The following is an 18,643-nucleotide window of genomic DNA, read 5'->3' on the forward strand; positions in this document are numbered from 1 at the left end:
ATCATGTCAGTGGTAGTGAGCACCGCCAGGTAAGGAGAAGGTTTCACAGCATGCCCGTCTGCCTTTCTGTCCTTGCTTTATTTTCTGGTAGCACTGCAGTGTCCTTCCCTGTTTCTCCACCTGTCCCGGGTGCCCTTGCTCTCTGGGGTTGGGTTGGGTATGTGGGTCAGTTTTTGTTCTGACACCAACTCAGGGGGTCTTGACCCAGAGGTGTGTTCTTGGAAACTAGGTGCCCAAGCTGTATTTTAAACTGTGATGAACTGTTTTTTCAATTGATAGAAAGAGAGAATGAGCTGAAACATCCCTCCATCAGGGAGGAGGCTTTCCATGAGAAACAGCATGTTTATTTTTCTCAGAGAAGTCTTCCACAACATGTCACTGTCTTTTCCTCCTTGCACAGGTCCTCATGCCCACAGGCAGCCAATGTCCAACAGCAGCTCCATCACCCAGTTCCTCCTCCTGCCGTTCACAGACACACGGGAGCTGCAGCTCTTGCACTTCTGGCTCTTCCTGGGCATCTACCTGGCTGCCCTCCTGGGCAACGGCCTCATCATCACCACCATAGCCTGGGACCAGCACCTCCACACCCCCATGTACTTCTTCCTGCTCAACCTCGCCCTCCTCGACCTGGGCTCCATCTCCACCACTGTGCCCAAATCCATGGCCAATTCCTTCTGGGACACCAGGGCCATCTCATACTCAGGATGTGTTGCACAGCTCTTTTCGTTTTCCTTCTTGATCACAGCAGAGTATTCTATGCTCACAGTCATGTCTTACGACCGCTACGTTGCCATCTGCAAACCCCTGCACTACGGGACCCTCCTGGGCAGCAGAGCTTGTGTCCACATGGCAGCAGCTGCCTGGGCCACTGGGTTTCTCAATGCTCTGCTGCACATGGCCAATACATTTTCACTGCCCCTGTGCAAGGGCAATGCCCTGGGCCAGTTCTTCTGTGAAATCCCCCAGATCCTCAAGCTCTCCTGCTCACACTCCTACCTCAGGGAACTTGGGCTTCTTGTGGTTAGTGCCTGTTTGGTTTTTATGTGCTGCATTTTCATTGTGGTGTCCTATGTGCAGATCTTGAGGGCCGTGCTGAGGATCCCCTCTGAGCAGGGACGGCACAAAGCCTTTTCCACCTGCCTCCCTCACCTGGCTGTCATCTCTCTGTTTGCCAGCACCTCCTTTTTTGCCTACCTGAAGCCCCCCTCCATCTCTTCCCTATCCTTGGACCTGCTGGTGTCTGTTCTATACTCGCTGATACCTCCAACATTGAACCCCCTCATCTACAGCATGAGGAACAGGGAGCTCAAGGATGCCCTGAGGAAACTAATGGAGGGATGCATTTGAAAAATAATAAAGTGTTCATCATCTTCTCTTTAACAAATAACAGTTTAAATGTAACTCATTAGAGGCCCAGACTTGTGTGTGTGTGTGTGTGTTGGTGGTGTTTATTTTTTAATAAATCATGATATTTTTGTCATCCCCTTTCTAATTAATTGTCAGCTTTTTTTCAAACCCACTGGCTGTATAAATATGGACCCATGCTCTCTGTGTATTTAAACAAAATAAAGGGCTCTGCAGTGATTTTTTTTTCACTGATATTCTTCCTCCAAGGCCTGTTTGGAGCTGCAGGGACAGTTTCTGTGATGGAAGGAGAAGAAAAGAGTCCATCCTGGCAGCCCTGCCAGGGATCAGCAGCGCTTGTTCTTCCAGAGCTGTTCTGGTTCCACTGCCACACTCTCCTTCTCATCCCTGGTGTTGGTGCAAGGCCTGAGTGCTCTGGCAGCTTGGTCACCGTCCTGCTGTGTGTCAGTGCTGTGGGCGCAGGCAGGGACAGGCAATGGGCACTGCTCTGACAGAACTGGCCTCACAACAGCCTTTCCAGATAGAAAGGTGAACTCCTCACCTCAGGGCCTGAAGATTTGGCTCTTCCTACAAACCTTCTCTCAAACATATGAGCAAGAAAATGGTCACAGATAAAACCAGCAGTGTACAGCTGAACAGTGTGTGTGTGCAGGGCTGGCACACAGCAGTGTCCTCTCACAGCCAGGCTCCTGCCAGAGACCTGCAGGACCAGCAGAGCAGGGGCTGGGCTGTGTCCAGGTTTACTGGACACCCTGGGCAAGCTGCACTGAGGGCATCCTCATGGACTGGACCATTACAACCACCATTTCCAGCCCTGGTCTCATACACCAGCTTAGAGCTCTTTGTCCCTCCACAGACAGACACTGAAAGAGTAGTTCAGCAGACCATGTTTGCATTGTAGTGATGAGATATAAGCATGCACATCGTGCACGTGAGGTGACATGAACCTGAGTGAGCACAAACGTCATCAGCTATTCCTTGGGGCTTGCGGGACAGACAGTTTGTTCAGGTCACACCATTTTGGGACTAATATCCCATAGGAAACTACCAGAATGCAGCACTGGGATGTGGTTCTTTTTACCAACGTCCATTGCTAATGATGAGGGACATCAAAGATGAGTGCAGAACACGACAACACCACGGGGCAGAGGTGCCTCCCATCATTTGGGAAGAGGAAGAGAAGGCCAGAGAGACACTGTGATTCCTGCCTCTATGTGTAAAAGGGAAACTGTCTGTCCCTGAATATCTCAATGTGTTTTAAGAGTCCACAGGGCCAGCTCAGATGTGGACACCTGACAGAACCCTGATATTTCTGTGTGTGACTCCAGGGACAAACCCCAGTGGCACAGTGAGATTCATCTCAGCTGCCTTGGACAGGCTCATTGCAGATGTCCCTATTTGCTACCTCTCCTTTGCCATCTCCATCACATGCTGTTCTACACAGTCCTACACCTGCCCCTCTTTCCCTGTGGGAAATTCTGGATTGTGGTCTCAAAATGTCAGAGTGATCAGAGAGGTTCAGAGGTCCCTCAGACAGTCAGACGTCAAACCCATCTTCAGGAATGGCAGGAAGGAGAACTGGGAGAATGACAGGATGCTCAGCCTATGTCTGTCCCTGGGAGGGTGACAGGTTACATTCTTCTGCAGGCATCTCCAGGCAGTTGAAGGACAAGGAAGGGATTGTTGAACCCAAATGGGCAGGGGAAAGAAAGGCATATTGAGGACATGGAGTTTTGCAAGGCCCCAGACATGGTCTCCTGTGGTGCCTTAGAGCAGATTGGTGAGATCTGGGATGCAGATGTGGATGTTGTGATGGGTGGGGAGTTGGCAGCGTGACCAAACCCAAACATCATCAGTGGTACAAAGTCCTGTGTTTATCCAGTTACAAGCGGCATCCCTCAGTGATGAGTACTTGGGCCAACACTGTCCAGCGGCTTTATTCTGCCTCTTCATTATGTCATGGAGCACATTTTCAGCTCCTTTGTGGATGATGCAAAGCTGGGCAGAGGCCTAGAACAACCTCACCTGGTGGACCCTGCCTTGAGCAGGAGAGTGAGACAAGATGATGTTCAGGGCTCTCTTCACACCTGAGTTATTCTATGAGTCAATGAATCTTTACCTTGGAGAGGTGTTTGAAGACAGAAGATGTCCTTACAAGCTAAAGGAATGAATCCTGCCTGCAATTGCTAACCTAAAATATGTAAATCCTCTCAGTTTGGGTCTGTCTGCTCCGCTAACAAAGATAAAAGTGACTTTTAAAACACCCAATCAGAACCTGCAAAGAATACTGTCCTTGCAGCGCAGACACTCTGGATCCTGCACAAATAGCTGAGTCTTGTTTTAACATCTGTCTCAAAACGGTTACATAATGGTGTCCTTTAGCTGAACTTTGCTCCTCATATACTCATTATAATATTAAACCACACATCCCCAAGATGGGAGCCCCAGGCTCAGCCCAGGACCCTCTCTCAACAAGCATGTGTAGTGGTAAAATGATTATGTAACCAATATGCCAATGTGTAAGCACCCAACCTGACACTGTTCAAGAAGAGATTGGACAACGTCCTCAGACACACGGGGTGAACTGTGGGGTGTCCTGTGCAGGGACAGCAGTTGGACTCTATGATCTTTGTGGGTCCTTCCAACTCAGGACATTCTATGAAACACTAGGTCAAAAGTCCCTGCTTTCATTGTGCAAATGCGTTGCAAACATACACATCATGTGCATGTCCACTGTGTGCATGTGGTGAGATGCTCTAGTGAGCACAAATGCCATCAGCTATTCCTTGGGGTGCCATAAAGGTCAGTGGGACAGAGATGGTGTTCAGGGGTCTCTTGCAACCTGTGTTATTGTAGGATTCCATGAATCTTTTCCTTGGAGGGCTTTTCATATCAGAAAAGACAGAGAAAGAAGAAGAAGAAAATTAGGTGCAGAAGCAGAAATGTAAAATGCCCCAGAGTAAATACAGCAGCTCCTCTGAGGAACGTTTCGCCACTCAAACCCTTGATAGGAAATCTATTGGATACACTTGATGAAAGCAGCTTAGTTTGATCTGCTCACACACTGGACCACAAGGAGGGTGATGGTGGGTACGATGCCATGTGGTCACTTGTGTCTCAGGAACTCATAGTCCAGTAGGAACCAATGGCTGTGGAGGGCACTGTGAGGTCACTTCTGCCTCTGCAGGGGATTGGCCAACAGCAAGAACACAGCTGGGAAAGGACTGTGAGGTCACACACACGAGACGAGCAATCGGGCCCAATCAGCATGGCTGGATGAAAGGCAGGTCCTGCTTGACCACCCTGATCTCTTCTGTGACAAGGTGACCGGCTGAGCAGATGAGGGAAAGTCTGTCGTGGGGAGTGAATCCGCCACACGGGCTGTGGGTGTTGTGTCCTTAGACTGCAGTAAAGCCTTTGACACCGTATCCCACAGCATCTCCTGGAGAAGCTGCAGCTCGTGGCCTGGATGGTGTATCTGTGATGGATCAAGAACTGGCTGGAGGGCCGGGCCCAAAGAGTTGTGGTGAACGGAGCCAAATCCAGTTGGTGGCCGGTCATGAGTGGTGTCCCCGGGGCTCAGTATTGGGGCAAGTTCTCTCTCATCTCTTTATCAATGATCTGGATGAGGGGATCAGGTGCACCCTGACTATGTTTTCAGATGACACCAATTTGGGTGGGAGTGTTGATCTGCTGGACGGTATGAAGGCTCTACAGAGGGATCTGGAGCTGCTGCTTCATTAGGCTGAGGCCATTTGTGTGAGGTTTAACAAGGCCAAGTGTCAGGTCCTGCACTTTGGTCGTAACAATGCCCTGCAACACTACAGGCTTGGGGAAGAGTAGCTGGGAAGCAGCCTGGTGGAAAAGGACCTGGGGTTGTTGATTGACAGCAGCTGAACATGAGCCAGCGTGTGCCCAGGTTGCCAAAAAGGCCAATGGCTTGATGTGCATCAAGAATAGTGTAGTGGGCAGAACCGGAGCAGCGATCATCCCCTTGTACTCGGCACTGGTGAGGCCACAACTCAAATCCTTGGTTCAGTTTTGGGCCCATCACTGTAGGAAAGACCTTGGGGTGTTGGAGTGAGTGCAGAGGAGGGGGACAAGGCTGTTGAGGGTCTGGAGCACAAGTCTGCTGAGGAGCAGTTGGGGGTTCTGAGGCTGTTTATCCTGGAGAAAAGGAGGCTGAGAGGAGACCTTTTTGCTCTCTACAACCATCTGAAAAGAGGTTGTAGCATGGAGGGTGTTGGTCTTCTCCTGAGTAGCAAGTGAGAGAATGAGAGGAAATGGACTCAGCTTGTACCAGAGAAAGTTCAGAATTGATATTAGGAAACATTTCGTCATGGAAAGGGTTGTGAAGCAGTGGAACAGGCTGCCCAGGGAGGTGGTTGAGTCACCATTCTCTGTTCCTTAGCACAGCTTCTAGGAGGATCTGTTCCATCATCTTCCCAGGCACAGGTAAGAGGCTGACAGGTCAGTAGTTTTCAGGATCCTCCTTTCTACAGCAGAGAAACACTGCCACACATCGCAGGTTAAAACGTGGAGACTGGACATGAGGAGGAAGAAATGTCACTCAAAGGGCAGTGCTGTGGTACAAGAAATCATCCAGAAGGAGCAGGAGATCAGTCCATGTACTTGTGTTTCAAGGAACAGCATGAGAGTGGAGACACATCAGTCAATGTATGGAAATACCAGGGTGAGAGCAAGGGGAGGAAGCGAGATGGGTGTCTACAGCCTTCAGGGAAACAGAAGCAGCTGAGGGACAGTGTAGGACAACCTGTGGTGTAGATGGCAAAGGGCACTGGGAAGGCTGGATGTCACCTGGAGAACCCAAGTCTTTGTCCCCTTGGCTATGGCAATGGCCTCTGCCACCAAGGCCTGTGAGCAGACGTGTGTCCTCAGGCACTGGGGCACCTCATGGCCTCCTTGCACACGCCAGTAAGGCTGGGAACGGCCACACCATTGTCCTTCACTCAGCACCACACAGCCCACATCCCCGGCCCCAGGAAGAGCCCTGAGCAACGTGTGAGGGACAGGATCTGCCTTCCCAGGGGCTGGGGGTCAGGCCTTGGCCTCTCTGCTTCATCCCACTAAACCAGGGTTTTCTCAGCACCTCAGCTGCCTGCACGTTTCTCTTTGTTTATCTGCCATCATGGCCTCCAATTCTCTGCTCTAATGAGTCCCTGGGGAGGCTTTGCTGGTACTTGCCCTCAGTGGAACTCATTAATACTTCAAGGAACTTAGTACTTTTTTCTTCTGGCTTTGACTTCTGGAAAGGTTTGTGCAGTCTCCTCTCAGCACCTGAGTAATGTTCAAGGACTCAGCACCCAATGCACCATGGGGCTCATTACACTCAAGAAAGGTCTAACAAACCATGTCTCTTCTTGTAATTTCCTTCCAATCTTGTATAGTTAATTAGAGAGTTTTCTTTGTGTAATTATGGAGAAAGATTTCAAAAAGCTTCTGATAAAAAAGTCTTTCTATTGTAAAGGGTGTATTTTAATCCTTTTCAGTTTGGAGAGGATGCGATTGCAGCATTGTCTGATGTTGATCCAGGGTCTCTCCTAAGGAGGTCTGGACTGGCTGGAGATGTCCCTTGAGGTCTCACACCGTGTGGACAACCTTGCTCCTCACCTCCCCAACCCCATCGTTTCTCTCATTGGCCCCTGGGCCTTGCATCCCTTTTTCTCACACCAGACTTCACTGCAGTCTGCAGCTGGATGTGCCAGCTCCTTTGCACCAGCTCCCACCTGCTCTCCTTGCAGACCCAAGTGCACACAGGAAACAGGGACTTTGCTTTACCCTTGAACAAACAAAACACAACTGATGAGAGTCATGATTAAAAGAAAACAGACTCCTCAACTGTACACCAAGGACAAGCTGCCACCACTGAGGTTCACCTTCTCCAAGGCAGAACCATGCAAGAAATGTTTTAGACAGAAAGGAAATTATAAAATAAACACAATAAAAGAGTTGGCTAAAGACAGAATAGACAGACTACTGAAAGGCAAGGAAGCTTTTAACTCCTTGAAGCTGAAAGCAGCAACTGGATTGTTGACAAGTGTGTGAGTGATCAAAGAGTAAGAGGAAGGGAAACCCAGAAAGCAATCGCGAGTGCTTATGTGCAGATCGGCTGCTGGAAATGGGACTTCAGACGCGGTCAGTTTAGTCAGGGCAGGAGGAAATATCTGGAGGATGAGGGAGATGAGATGCACAGGTAACAGAGAGAGTGCTGAGAAGGGAAATCTAGTGCAGGATCAGTAGTTCTCCTCTTGCTCTTGATGCACATCCCGAAAAGTCTCATTTTGATCTCATGGGAAAACACTGGTGTTTAAAGTATTCAAAACATAAAAAGGAGAATTAAAACACCAACAACGTTTGATGCTTACAGTTGCAATAAGACATTTACTTCATTCTACATCATTCTTTTGGTTTCTTTTTTCCCTCATTTTTAAAAGTGTTCTCTAGATTTCTCTCCTACCAAAGCTTACAGTAGTAAAAAAGATAATCCTTGTGTCTCGCACAGAGTCGAAGGCACCAAACAATCCACTGCCATGGCCTGTCAGTGCCACTCTCTACTCTTGGCACACAGTGAGTCATGCTGGAAGCTGTTGGCCGCTCTTGCCTGATGGAGGGAAGAAGGATAAAAAGGTTAATTGAACTGTTCTCTTTTTAGATGGCCATGTTAACAGTGATCTCAACAGACCTGTGTTATCTGTCTTTGTACGTGATCATAAGGAAAAAAAATATATTTGTCTTTGGTAAATATATAGTAAAATATATGATTGTGTCCAGTTACTCGCAAAATACGTTTTCTACCAGCACTCTGAATGGAAGAATCTTTCTTCTGAGAAATTGTTGTTTCCAAATTCTCTGTGACTAAAGGCAGGAATCTGGAGAACAACCAGCAGTGGATGTGGATCAAGTCAGGGGTCACTGGAACTATCACAATCCTCTCCAGTCTATGGGACAGGAGGGGCAGACCCAGGAGCTGAGACAGCAGGACGGTGTCACAGTGAGGCCACTCTCCACCACTGATGGTCTGTTACCTGAAAGTTATCGAGACATTCAGTGTCACCCTCTAATATTCTTGTGTCCAATGTGGGATATTATGGTCTGTGTCCGTGTGCAAGTAGAAGGTTGGGCTTGGAAAGGTGCTACAGAAAGGGAGAAACTTCCCAGTCATGAGGACAGTCAAGCACTGGAAGCTGTTTCCCAGGAGTGCGCACCCACGCTGTCCCATAAAGTGACCAAGATGTGTTTGGATAAAGTCCTGAGCTATCTGATCTGACCCTGCTGTGAGCAGGAGGTTGGTTAAGACACCACCTGAGGTCCCTTTGAGCCTGAATGACGCTGTCCTTTCATCCTGTCATGTTTTCAATTTAGAGAAAGCTCTCAGGTTCTCTCTGAGCACAGGAATAATTAGCAAGAGGTGCAGGGCTGCTTTACAAGTACCTCTAAACAGCTATGACAGCAACTTTGGCATCCCTTTTGTTTTGCCCCAACCCAGGGTCTTCTTTTTTGGTATGCTAATACCCTTCCAGAAAGAACTGCTCATCTTGTTAACCCTTTCAGAGCAGTTTGTTCAATAAGTGTGAGTATCCGTGTACAGAGTCTGCACATCAGTCAGGCATGAAAGCCACCATTACAGAAATGGAGACGAAGCTCTTGACCAGCTCTTTGAAGCCAGGAATCAGAGTGACATGTCTGCTGAGATGCTATTGAACACCTAAACTTGAAGAGCAGAGCATGTGAGTCCTCACTGGGTATCCTGGCTTGTCTCCTGACCCATGTGGTGCTTCAGGCTGTGAAGAGAATCAAAACCAACCATTTGACTGGGGTAGTTCCATTTTACACGTGTCACACAGGGCAGATGAAGGGAGCTCAGAACTCCAGACTCTGCTGCACAGTTGGGTCTTCAGACATTGGAAATGCAGGTAACAGTGTGTGTCAGTGCACTCCACACAAAGATTCTGGCTTCCTTTGTGCCTTTGCACTGACCTGGGATCTGTTCCTTGGCCTTCTTTGTCTCAGAAGGAAACTGTTCTCCTGTGCCAACAACACCTCACAACAGGAAAAAATAAAAAAAAAAAAAAGGAGAAAAGTTCTTTCAGAAGGATGGTCTTGGGGTAATTCTGTCCAGTAGGTGTACTCTTGAAATGATTAAAAAAAAAAAAAAAAAAAAGGGGGGGGCAAAAAGCATTGTTCTAAGAACTTATTTCAGGACACAGGTACTGAGCTGTAGTAGGTGTTTTGAAACGCAAGAATGACTGTTAGGAATGAAATTAAAGAGCTTTAGTTTATTACCATCATCAGTAAGAATAAAGAGTTCCATGTTACTGTTATTACTGACAGCACCACTGTTCACAAACATCCTTCAGAGCATCTCCATTGTTCCTGGGCTCCAAAGCTCATCCTGCTCAGAGTTTGACAGGATTGCTGCAAACCCTGTGACCCAAATCTCTACAACTGTCTCTGCTCAACAGCCGTTTACCCCAGGAAGGGGAAAACTGCCAATGCAGACACCAACCCAGTGCCCAACCTGCCTGGAGAGCCAGGACAGTTGTGCCACACAACAGCAGCCTCTGAGGGAAGCTGGAGGTGATGGGAATGAAATGGTTTCAACCCAAATCAGAGAATCAGAGAATCATTTAGGCTGGAAAAGACCCTTAAGAACATGGAGTCAAACGGTAAATCTAACACTCCCAAGTACTCCACCAAATCATGTCCCAAAGCACCACATCTCAACATCTTTTAAACACCTCCAGCAATGGAAGCTCCAATCCTGAGCTGGCAGGACACCACTGGCTGCAGTTGGACATAAGATACTGGTCATGGCTGTGAGTTCAGCCCTCGCTGGCAGAATGTCTCACACCCTCACTGAGGAGGGCAGGGGGCTGGGAGATGGGAGCACGTTTCAGTTTCCAGATCCCAGCACAGAGCCCAAACCATCCTGCCCTTGGACTCTGGATCCCATTTCCTGAGACGCAGAGCTGGTGTGGCTTCTGTGGATAATCATGTTAAAAGGCATGAATACTCCTTCAAGTGTTTCTGTAATTTATCCAGATATGTCAGTTTTTAAAGGAAAAAAGAATTTTAACATGCTTATATTAAAATATCTGTAAAATAGTACTCTGCATCAGTGGTAGCCCCTCTGGCAATGACAATTAAATAGGTATTTGCACTATAAGGCTCCATACCCCATCCACAAGCACACATCTAAGTGGTTCAGATGAAGGGTGGCCTGGCAAACGTCGCCCTTTGTGTCCCCAGGTGGTGGACACTGCTCATGTGCCTCTGCAGAGAGTGGCAGGAGCTGGATCCCCTTCTCGGGACAGACTCCTTCCAGGAGAGACACAGACACAGGGGGAACTCATCAGGGCTTTACGGCATTTCACTGGGCATCAGTTTGACATATTGGGTGCTGTCCTGTGACTGCCCTTTCTGCACAAATGATCATACAAAGACAACCATTTAGTGAGGCATGGTCATAAAGGGGCTGTTATGGACACGAAAGCTCATCATGAACTCTGGAGAGAGCGAGGAAGTCCATAATAAGCACCAGGAAGAACCAAGAAGCTCGAGGCCTCTTCTGAAGAGCGGGAGGCCTGAGCAGCCGTGATTGGCCATTGTAGGTGTGGGAGAGGGTCAGGGCATGTCAGGGAGAAGCAATGGGATGGCTGATGGCTTCAGTGAACCCTTCCAGCCATGTCTGAGCCCAGAAATGGAAAGCAGTTGATGTCTGCAGGTGGAGGAGGAACAGGAGGAAGATTTTCCTGGGAATACGGAAGGAAGAAAGGCCTCTCTTGGGCTAATCATGTATGGCAGTGCCATTTGCATGCTGTGGGCATGGCTGTGCCTGGGAGATGGGGAACGGCTGCTGCTGGGGTGTCTGTGCTCAGTCATGGCCCATGAGCTGACCCTGCTCTGCTCCTCTCTTACACTGCCCACACTTGGATGGTCCTCAGGAATCATCCATGAACCTGGTGGATCCATGAACCTCCTGGAGTGATGGGTAAGGATCTAAATAGAGGATTCAAGCAAGTTTGGGACTGGGACATTGTGGTGACTGGTGACCATTGCCAGGTGTATGAAAGAAGCTGGATGAGTTGTGATTTGCTCACAGGCATTTCCAACTCCACAGAAAACCAGAGCCTTGCAGTTAAAGCAACAGCACTTGACATAAAACCCACCCCCAAAACACAAACCACCCACACTGACCACAGGAAAAGCCTTGAAAAACATTGGAGAAAGATCTACCAGGTCCCAGGGGTCAGGGCTCAGCCATTCTGGTGATGAACAAGCATCAGGGGCTGACATGGCACCAGAGCCACCTCCACATGGCCCTCACCACCTGGAACCAGTGTCTCCAAGTCTTTCCTTCAGCAGCCTCCAGGGACAGGGACCTGCACTGGTTGTTTCCTTCACAGCTGTGTCAGTGATGGCTCTTCATGGGATCCCAAACACCCTCAGAAACTTGCAGTTTGCTTCTGCCTTTAACTTCATTAGAGGTTTGTTCATTCTCTATATAGCTGCAGTTCAGGATCATGACAGCAGAGGGCTCATTAACATCTAAAATGCTCTTACAAGCCAAGGCTCTGTGCAGCATTTTCCTAAAGGCTTCAAGTCTGGTGTGGATGATTAGAGAGATTTCAGGAATAGCCAAACAGAGAGCATTTGCATAATAAATAGCAATAAAGCCAAATTTCTTCTATTCCCTTCCCTGCTCGCCCTTCCCTCCCTTTCCAGAACAGGTGGTATCAGCAGACTCCAGTTCATATCGGTATGGAGCGTCTCCTGATAAAGACTGAATATGCCAGAAAAGTGGGTGCCTAAATCACCACTTGAATGAGGAGATAGTCCAGAACACCTCAAGAGGAGTCACACTCCTGTGGATCAAAGGTGGGTGTCCCTGGCAGTCTCAGGTGCCACAGCACAGCGATACTTGTGTTCAGGGAGCTGGTCAAGTGACCCATCTCCTGTTCTGTAATGGTGTCTGAGTTTGCTCAGGTCACCCCTGACTTGAGCCCCATCCACTGCTGGGTGTTCTCCAGACTCCTGCCTTCAGGAACAAAGTCCCAGGAGTCCTTGCTGGTGAAGATGGAGGCAAAGAAGCCATGAAGAACCTCAGTCCCGTCTGATTCTACTCTTACGAAGTTCAGCAGCAGGTCTGTGTTACCCTGGTCTTTTTCTGTAAGGAAGCTGTGTCAGCTCATCTTGCTGCCCTCAGCCTCCCCTACAGGTACCAAGTCCAGGGCAGCTTTTTCATCATCCCCACATCCATGGACAAGGTTTCTAAATTCCTCCTTTGCAGCTTCCCCTGCTTCCACCTCTGTGTGTTGCCTTTGTGCCCTGGAGCTCCATCAGTTCAGACAAACACCCTCACGAGATAAATGCTTCATTTCGCTGGTTCTCAGATAGATCATTCTTGTGCTTGGAGCAGCCTCTCCTGAAAGGCTGATCAGATTTCCTGAGCTCCTTCAGCCTTCTGAGCTGCTTCCCATGTCAACACCTGAATCAGTACCCCCAGTTTGACAAAGTCTTCTCCTCTGGAGCCCACCAGCCTGTGCTCTGCTGCTGGCCTTCCTCCCTCCCCTCTGGTGCCTGGGACCCCCCTGTGTCCTGGTCACAACAGCCAAGGTGGACACTGATGTTCACATCCCTCACCAGCTATTCCTTGTTTCCCAGTTCCAGATCCAGTTGAGCATCACTCTCATTGGCCCACAATGCAGACACGTTAAGCAGTTGGCACAAGATCCTTTGGACTGATGGCACCTGCCACTTTGCCAGGCCAGTTAATGTCAGAACAATTACAGTTCCCCACAGGAACGTGCTCATTGACTGGTGACTTCCTCCTTGAGTTGCTGACAGAAGATCTTGTCCATTTCTTCTACATGATCATGTAGTTTGTAACACCCAACACATTGTCACTCTCTATTGGGTTTACATGACAAACCCTTGGAACTGGGGGTAGGTGTGGGTGTGCTACAGTTGTCACCGCTCTGAGAAGACAACAGGAGTTTGACCAATGTCAGACAGAGCCGATTTCAGCTGCTCCAAGATGGACCCAGTCCTTGCCAAACCTGAGCCACTCAGTGATGCTGGCAGCACCTCTGGGATATTGTATTTGAGGAAGGGTAAAAAACGCTGCACAACAGCAGGTGGGAGAGAGGAGGGAGGAGATGGGAGAGAAAAGCACTGCAGACACCAAGGTCATATCCCATAGGACCCAAGCAGGTCCCTCAGCAGGCCAAATCCTGCTCTCCTGAAATCCTGCTCTTGGCCTTGTTCTCATCTCCCAGGAGCCTCAGCTCCACTTTCCATCCCTGACTGTTCCATCCTGACCAACTCTTTCTGGTTTGTAAGCGTGAAGTCCCACAGGGCACCTCACCCCACTGACTCCTCAGTCACCCGTGTCAGGAAATGTTGTCAATGAGCTCCAAACCCTCCTGGATGGCCGGTTCCTTGCAGATATTGGGATATCTCAGGTCTGCCATGAGGACACGGCCCTGGAAACATGAGGCTTCTTTCATGTGTCTGAAGGAGGCCTCATCTCATTCCTCTTCCTCATCAGTGAGTCTGTAGCTGATGTCCAGTCACCACAACGTTGACCATGTTGTTCTGCCCTCTCATGCTGACTCCTCAACATTCAGCCGACATTGTCTGTCCCCAGGCAGAGCTCCACGCATTCCTGCTGCTCTGCCACTTGTAGAGAAACTTCTCCTCTTACTCCAGACCTCTGACATTATGAGTATCAGATGCACAAGACCCCACGGTTTCTCCAGGAGGTAGTATTTGCAGCGTCCTGTAACTCCTCATGCTGTTATCTTGGGAGAGAAATCCTTATCAGGATAAGCTGACTGCATGCAAACATTAACAGGTGAGCAAATGGATCTTCAGGCCAGGGAGAGTCCAGACCTTGAGAAAATCTGGCATTCATCCATCAGAAATCTCTGGATTGTGACAAGATGAAGTGACCAGTTCTGTATCGGGGCAGGAGAACAACCCCATCCATCAGGACAGAGCAGGACCTGACACGCTGAGCAGTGACCCTGAGGAGAAGGGCCTGGGCACTACAAGGTCCCCACACCAGCCCGTGGTGCACACTCACCATGAACAAGGCAGCTGCACACGGGGCTGCATGAGGAGGAGCGTGGGGACCCAGACACCTGCAGTTCTCATCCCATTCGGTTCAGCACTGGTGTGACCCACACACACGGGTGTGTGCCAGTGTGCGGCTTCCCAGTTTGGAGCAGCAGGGAGGAACTGGAGAGTGCAGGGCTGTGCCAAGGCAGGTTCAGCACCTTGTGCACATGGTGTGGGGTGCTGAGGGACCTGGGCTGCTTTGGCCCAGCAGCGCTGGGGAGGCTGCAGCAGTGCAGGAGTAGCCTGAGAGTGCTTGAAGGGTGGTTTCAGAGGTGGTGGAGATTTTCTGCATAGTGGGAAAGAGCATGAGAAAGAAAGAATGGCCCAAAGTGCAGCTGGGGAGGTCCAGGCTGGACATGAGCAGAAAGGAATGTGATGGAAGGGCAGTGCTGTGGGGGAGCAGGTCAGCAGAGGGAGTCTGCACCAGCCCAAGGCTTTGTGCTTCAAGGACCAGCTGGGGAGGATGGAGAGATCTCAGCAAAGGAAGGAAGATGCTCAGACAAGAGCAAGGTGGGGCAGCAGGGGGGATGTCTCCAGCCTGCAGGGACAGAGGTGCAGGGGATGCCACAGCACAGGACAGGCTGTCGTGGAGATGATCACGGGATGTACAGAGGCTGAAAGCCCCACCAGACATGAGCTCCTTCTCCCCTTGGCTGTGGCTGTTGTCTGCACCTCTGATGCCTGTGAGGAGACACCTTGTCCTTGCAGCACAGGGGCCTCATGGCCTCCTTGTCCCCAGGCAGGAACCTGGGAGGGGTGGGACCATAGTCCTGCCCTTGGCCTTGCACAGCCCCACATCACACTGTCCCAGGAAGGGCCCTGGGCAACGAGGGCAGGACAGGATCTGACTTTCCAGGCCTGGGGATCAGAGTTTGGCCCTTTGGTTAATGAAACACATCCAGGTTTACTGGTTATCAGAGAGATCTTCACCTTGCTTTTCCTGACCTGTAATTCTGCCTCCAGTTTTCTGCTCTAAGCAGATCCTAGGAACAGTTTCTCAGTTGCGTCCCTCACTGTGACCCATTAATGCTACAAGAAACTCTGGAGTTTGAATCTGACTTTGACTTCTTGAAAAGTTTCTTCAGCTTCTCCTCAGGGTGTAAAGTTCATGGGCTCAGCACCAAACCCACCAGAGGGGTCACTAGAGCGCCTTGGGCTGCTCCTGTGCTGCTGAGCTGGGCTGGGCTCCTGGGACACAGGGAGCTCATGGCAGCGGCAGCGCTGCAGAGAGACAGCTCTGCCCAGGAGCAGCTCCTCTGCACACGCAGCAGGGCTGAGGGCTCTGCCTGGGGATCTCAGGAGACGAGCAAGGCAGAGAGAGATTAAAGGTGGTCAGGACTGGGAGGATGACTGAGAGCTCACTGGAGGAGAAACCTTTGCAGCCCTTGCCATGGTAAGTCTCTGGGTGCAGGGCAGTGCAGCTATAGCTCCTGGAGGCATCTCCTGAAACTGGCACAGGCACAGCTTGTGGGGTCTGTAAGGACGGGGCTCTTGTCAGGCCATGTTGAACAGCTGTGAAGCCGGGTGAGCACCCAGGGGTGCCCAGGGCTGTCCTGCAGAGCAGGGTCCCTGCACCCCAGGGCTGTGCCGGGCAGGGACTCTGCCGCCTGCCAGGGTCAGCGCTCAGCCTGCCCGGGAGATCCCATGGCAGCAGCTGTGGGTGGAAGGAGCGACCCCCGGCAGGGCAGGCAGGGAGCTTGTGGGGTTGAAGGGGGCTGTGTGGGTCAGGGCTGCTCAGAGCTCCAGATCCCCCCACAGACATGGCAGAGGGTCCTTCTGAACAACAACATCGAGACAGGAACAGCTGCAAGGGAAGGAGTCTGTGCTTTCAGGTTTCCACTCTTGCTCGTCTGGGTGTGCAGTGGGAGATGGGGATTTATTTCTCTCTTTGGAGCAGACACTGAGACCCCAGTTCTCGTTAGGACGTGTCTGAGCTGCTCCTGAGCCCCTGCACACACAGAGCTGCCCCTGGGCAGTGCCAGGAGGTGTGAGCAGGACAGAGCTGAGCACACAGCGGGTGGAACGGGGTCTGTGACACCGTCAGGGAGCAGACCAGGGACAGAGACACAGATGCAGGCAACAGAGACATGGGCAGGGATAGGGAGCTGCTACCAGGAGTGCTTGAGACAGGATTCAGAACCCTCCCTGCCCTCCTCCACAGTGCAGACACATTTCCAAGTGCAACCCCTGGTCTCCTCTCCTCCCCAGCAGACCCTCTGCCCCAAAGCCATGGGGTCCAGGTCACGAGTCTCCACCTCAGCAGCTGGACCTCCAGGTGAGGGGTTCCTGGAATGTGTTACACAGAAAAGGTGCTAAAAGTACTTGCTCTACAGTGTCTTCATGTCAGTGGTAGTGAGCACCGCCAGGTAAGGAGAAGGTTTCACAGCATGCCCGTCTGCCTTTCTGTCCTTGCTTTATTTCTCTGGAGCACTGCAGTACCCTTCCCTGTTTCTCCACCTGTCCCGGGTGCCCTTGCTCTCTGGGGTTGGGTTGGGTATGATGAACTGTTTTTTCAATTGAAAGAAAGAGAGAATGAGCTGAAACATCCCTCCATCAGGGAGGAGGTTTTCCATGAGAAACAGCATGTTTATCTTTCTCAGAGAAGTCTTCCACAACATGTCACTGTCTTTTCCTCCTATGGCAGGTCCTCATGCCCACAGGCAGCCAATGTCCAACAGCAGCTCCGTCACCCAGTTCCTCCTCCTGGCGTTCACAGACACACGGGAGCTGCAGCTCTTGCACTTCTGGCTCTTCCTGGGCATCTACCTGGCTGCCCTCCTGGGCAACGGCCTCATCATCACCACCATAGCCTGGGACCAGCACCTCCACACCCCCATGTACTTCTTCCTGCTCAACCTCGCCCTCCTCGACCTGGGCTCCATCTCCACCACTGTGCCCAAATCCATGGCCAATTCCTTCTGGGACACCAGGGCCATCTCATACTCAGGATGTGTTGCACAGCTCTTTTCGTTTTCCTTCTTGATAGTAGCAGAGTATTTTCTTCTCACCGTCATGTCGTACGACCGCTACGTTGCCATCTGCAAACCCCTGCACTACGGGACCCTCCTGGGCAGCAGAGCTTGTGTCCACATGGCAGCAGCTGCCTGGGCCACTGGGTTTCTCAATGCTCTGCTGCACACGGCCAATACATTTTCACTGCCCCTGTGCAAGGGCAATGCCCTGGGCCAGTTCTTCTGTGAAATCCCCCAGATCCTCAAGCTCTCCTGCTCACACTCCTACCTCAGGGAACTTGGGCTTATTGTGGTTAGTGCCTGTTTGGTTTTTATGTGCTGCATTTTCATCGTGGTGTCCTATGTGCAGATCTTGAGGGCCGTGCTGAGGATCCCTTCTGAGCAGGGACGGCACAAAGCCTTTTCCACCTGCCTCCCTCACCTGGCTGTCATCTCTCTGTTTGCCAGCACCTCCTTTTTTGCCTACCTGAAGCCCCCCTCCATCTCTTCCCCATCCTTGGACCTGCTGGTGTCTGTTCTATACTCGCTGATACCTCCAACATTGAACCCCCTCATCTACAGCATGAGGAACAGGGAGCTCAAGGATGCCCTGAGGAAACTAATGGAGGGATGCATTTGAAAAATAATAAAGTGTTCATCATCTTCTCTTTAACAAATAACAGTTTTAATGTAACTCATTAGAGGCCCAGACTTGTGTGTGTGTGTGTGTTGGTGGTGTTTATTTTTTAATAAATCATGATATTTTTGTCATCCCCTTTCTAATTCATTGTCAGGTTTTTTTCAAACCCACTGGCTGCATAAATATGGACCCATGCTCTCTGTGTATTTAAACAAAATAAAGGGCTCTGCAGTGATTTTTTTTTTTCACTGATATTCTTCCTGCAAGGCCTGTTTGGAGCTGCAGGGACAGGTCCTGTGTGCATGGGAGGAGGGAAAAGAGTCCAGCGTGGCAGCCCTGCCAGGGAGCAGCAGTGCTTGTTCTTCCAGAGCTGTTCTGGTTCCACTCCCACACTCTCCTTCTCATCCCTGGTGTTGGTGCAAGGTTTGAGTGCTCTGGCAGCTTGGTCACCGTCCTTCTGTGTGGCAGTTCTTCTAGAACACACCCAAGAAAGTGGCCACAGATGCAAACACCAGGGTACAGAAACAAAGAGCGTGTGTGTGCA

At 50.4% G+C, this 18,643-nt stretch overlaps 2 protein-coding genes across 2 annotated transcripts; both read left to right on the forward strand.

Moving 5' to 3' along the window:
- Window positions 1-423: 423 nt before the first annotated feature.
- LOC135577772 (olfactory receptor 14J1-like) lies at window positions 424-1,512 on the forward strand. Its single transcript, XM_065047893.1, has one exon. It carries the CDS (start codon window positions 424-426, stop codon window positions 1,345-1,347), a length of 924 nt encoding a protein of 307 aa, XP_064903965.1. The 3' UTR covers window positions 1,348-1,512.
- Window positions 1,513-17,175: 15,663 nt separating this feature from the next.
- Window positions 17,176-18,189, forward strand: LOC135577807 (olfactory receptor 14J1-like). The gene has a single exon (XM_065047928.1). The coding sequence runs from the start codon at window positions 17,176-17,178 to the stop codon at window positions 18,097-18,099; it is 924 nt and encodes a 307-aa protein (XP_064904000.1). The 3' UTR covers window positions 18,100-18,189.
- The last annotated feature ends 454 nt before the right edge of the window (window positions 18,190-18,643 follow it).

This window comes from Columba livia, unplaced genomic scaffold (genome assembly GCF_036013475.1).
Source record: "Columba livia isolate bColLiv1 breed racing homer unplaced genomic scaffold, bColLiv1.pat.W.v2 Scaffold_140, whole genome shotgun sequence".
Lineage (NCBI taxonomy): Eukaryota > Metazoa > Chordata > Aves > Columbiformes > Columbidae > Columba > Columba livia.

Excerpts from the sequence above, each read along its gene's own strand:
- LOC135577772 (XM_065047893.1), top strand. The coding sequence starts at position 424 with ATGTCCAACAGCAGCTCCATCACCCAGTTCCTCCTCCTGCCGTTCACA.
- LOC135577807 (XM_065047928.1), top strand. The coding sequence starts at position 17,176 with ATGTCCAACAGCAGCTCCGTCACCCAGTTCCTCCTCCTGGCGTTCACA.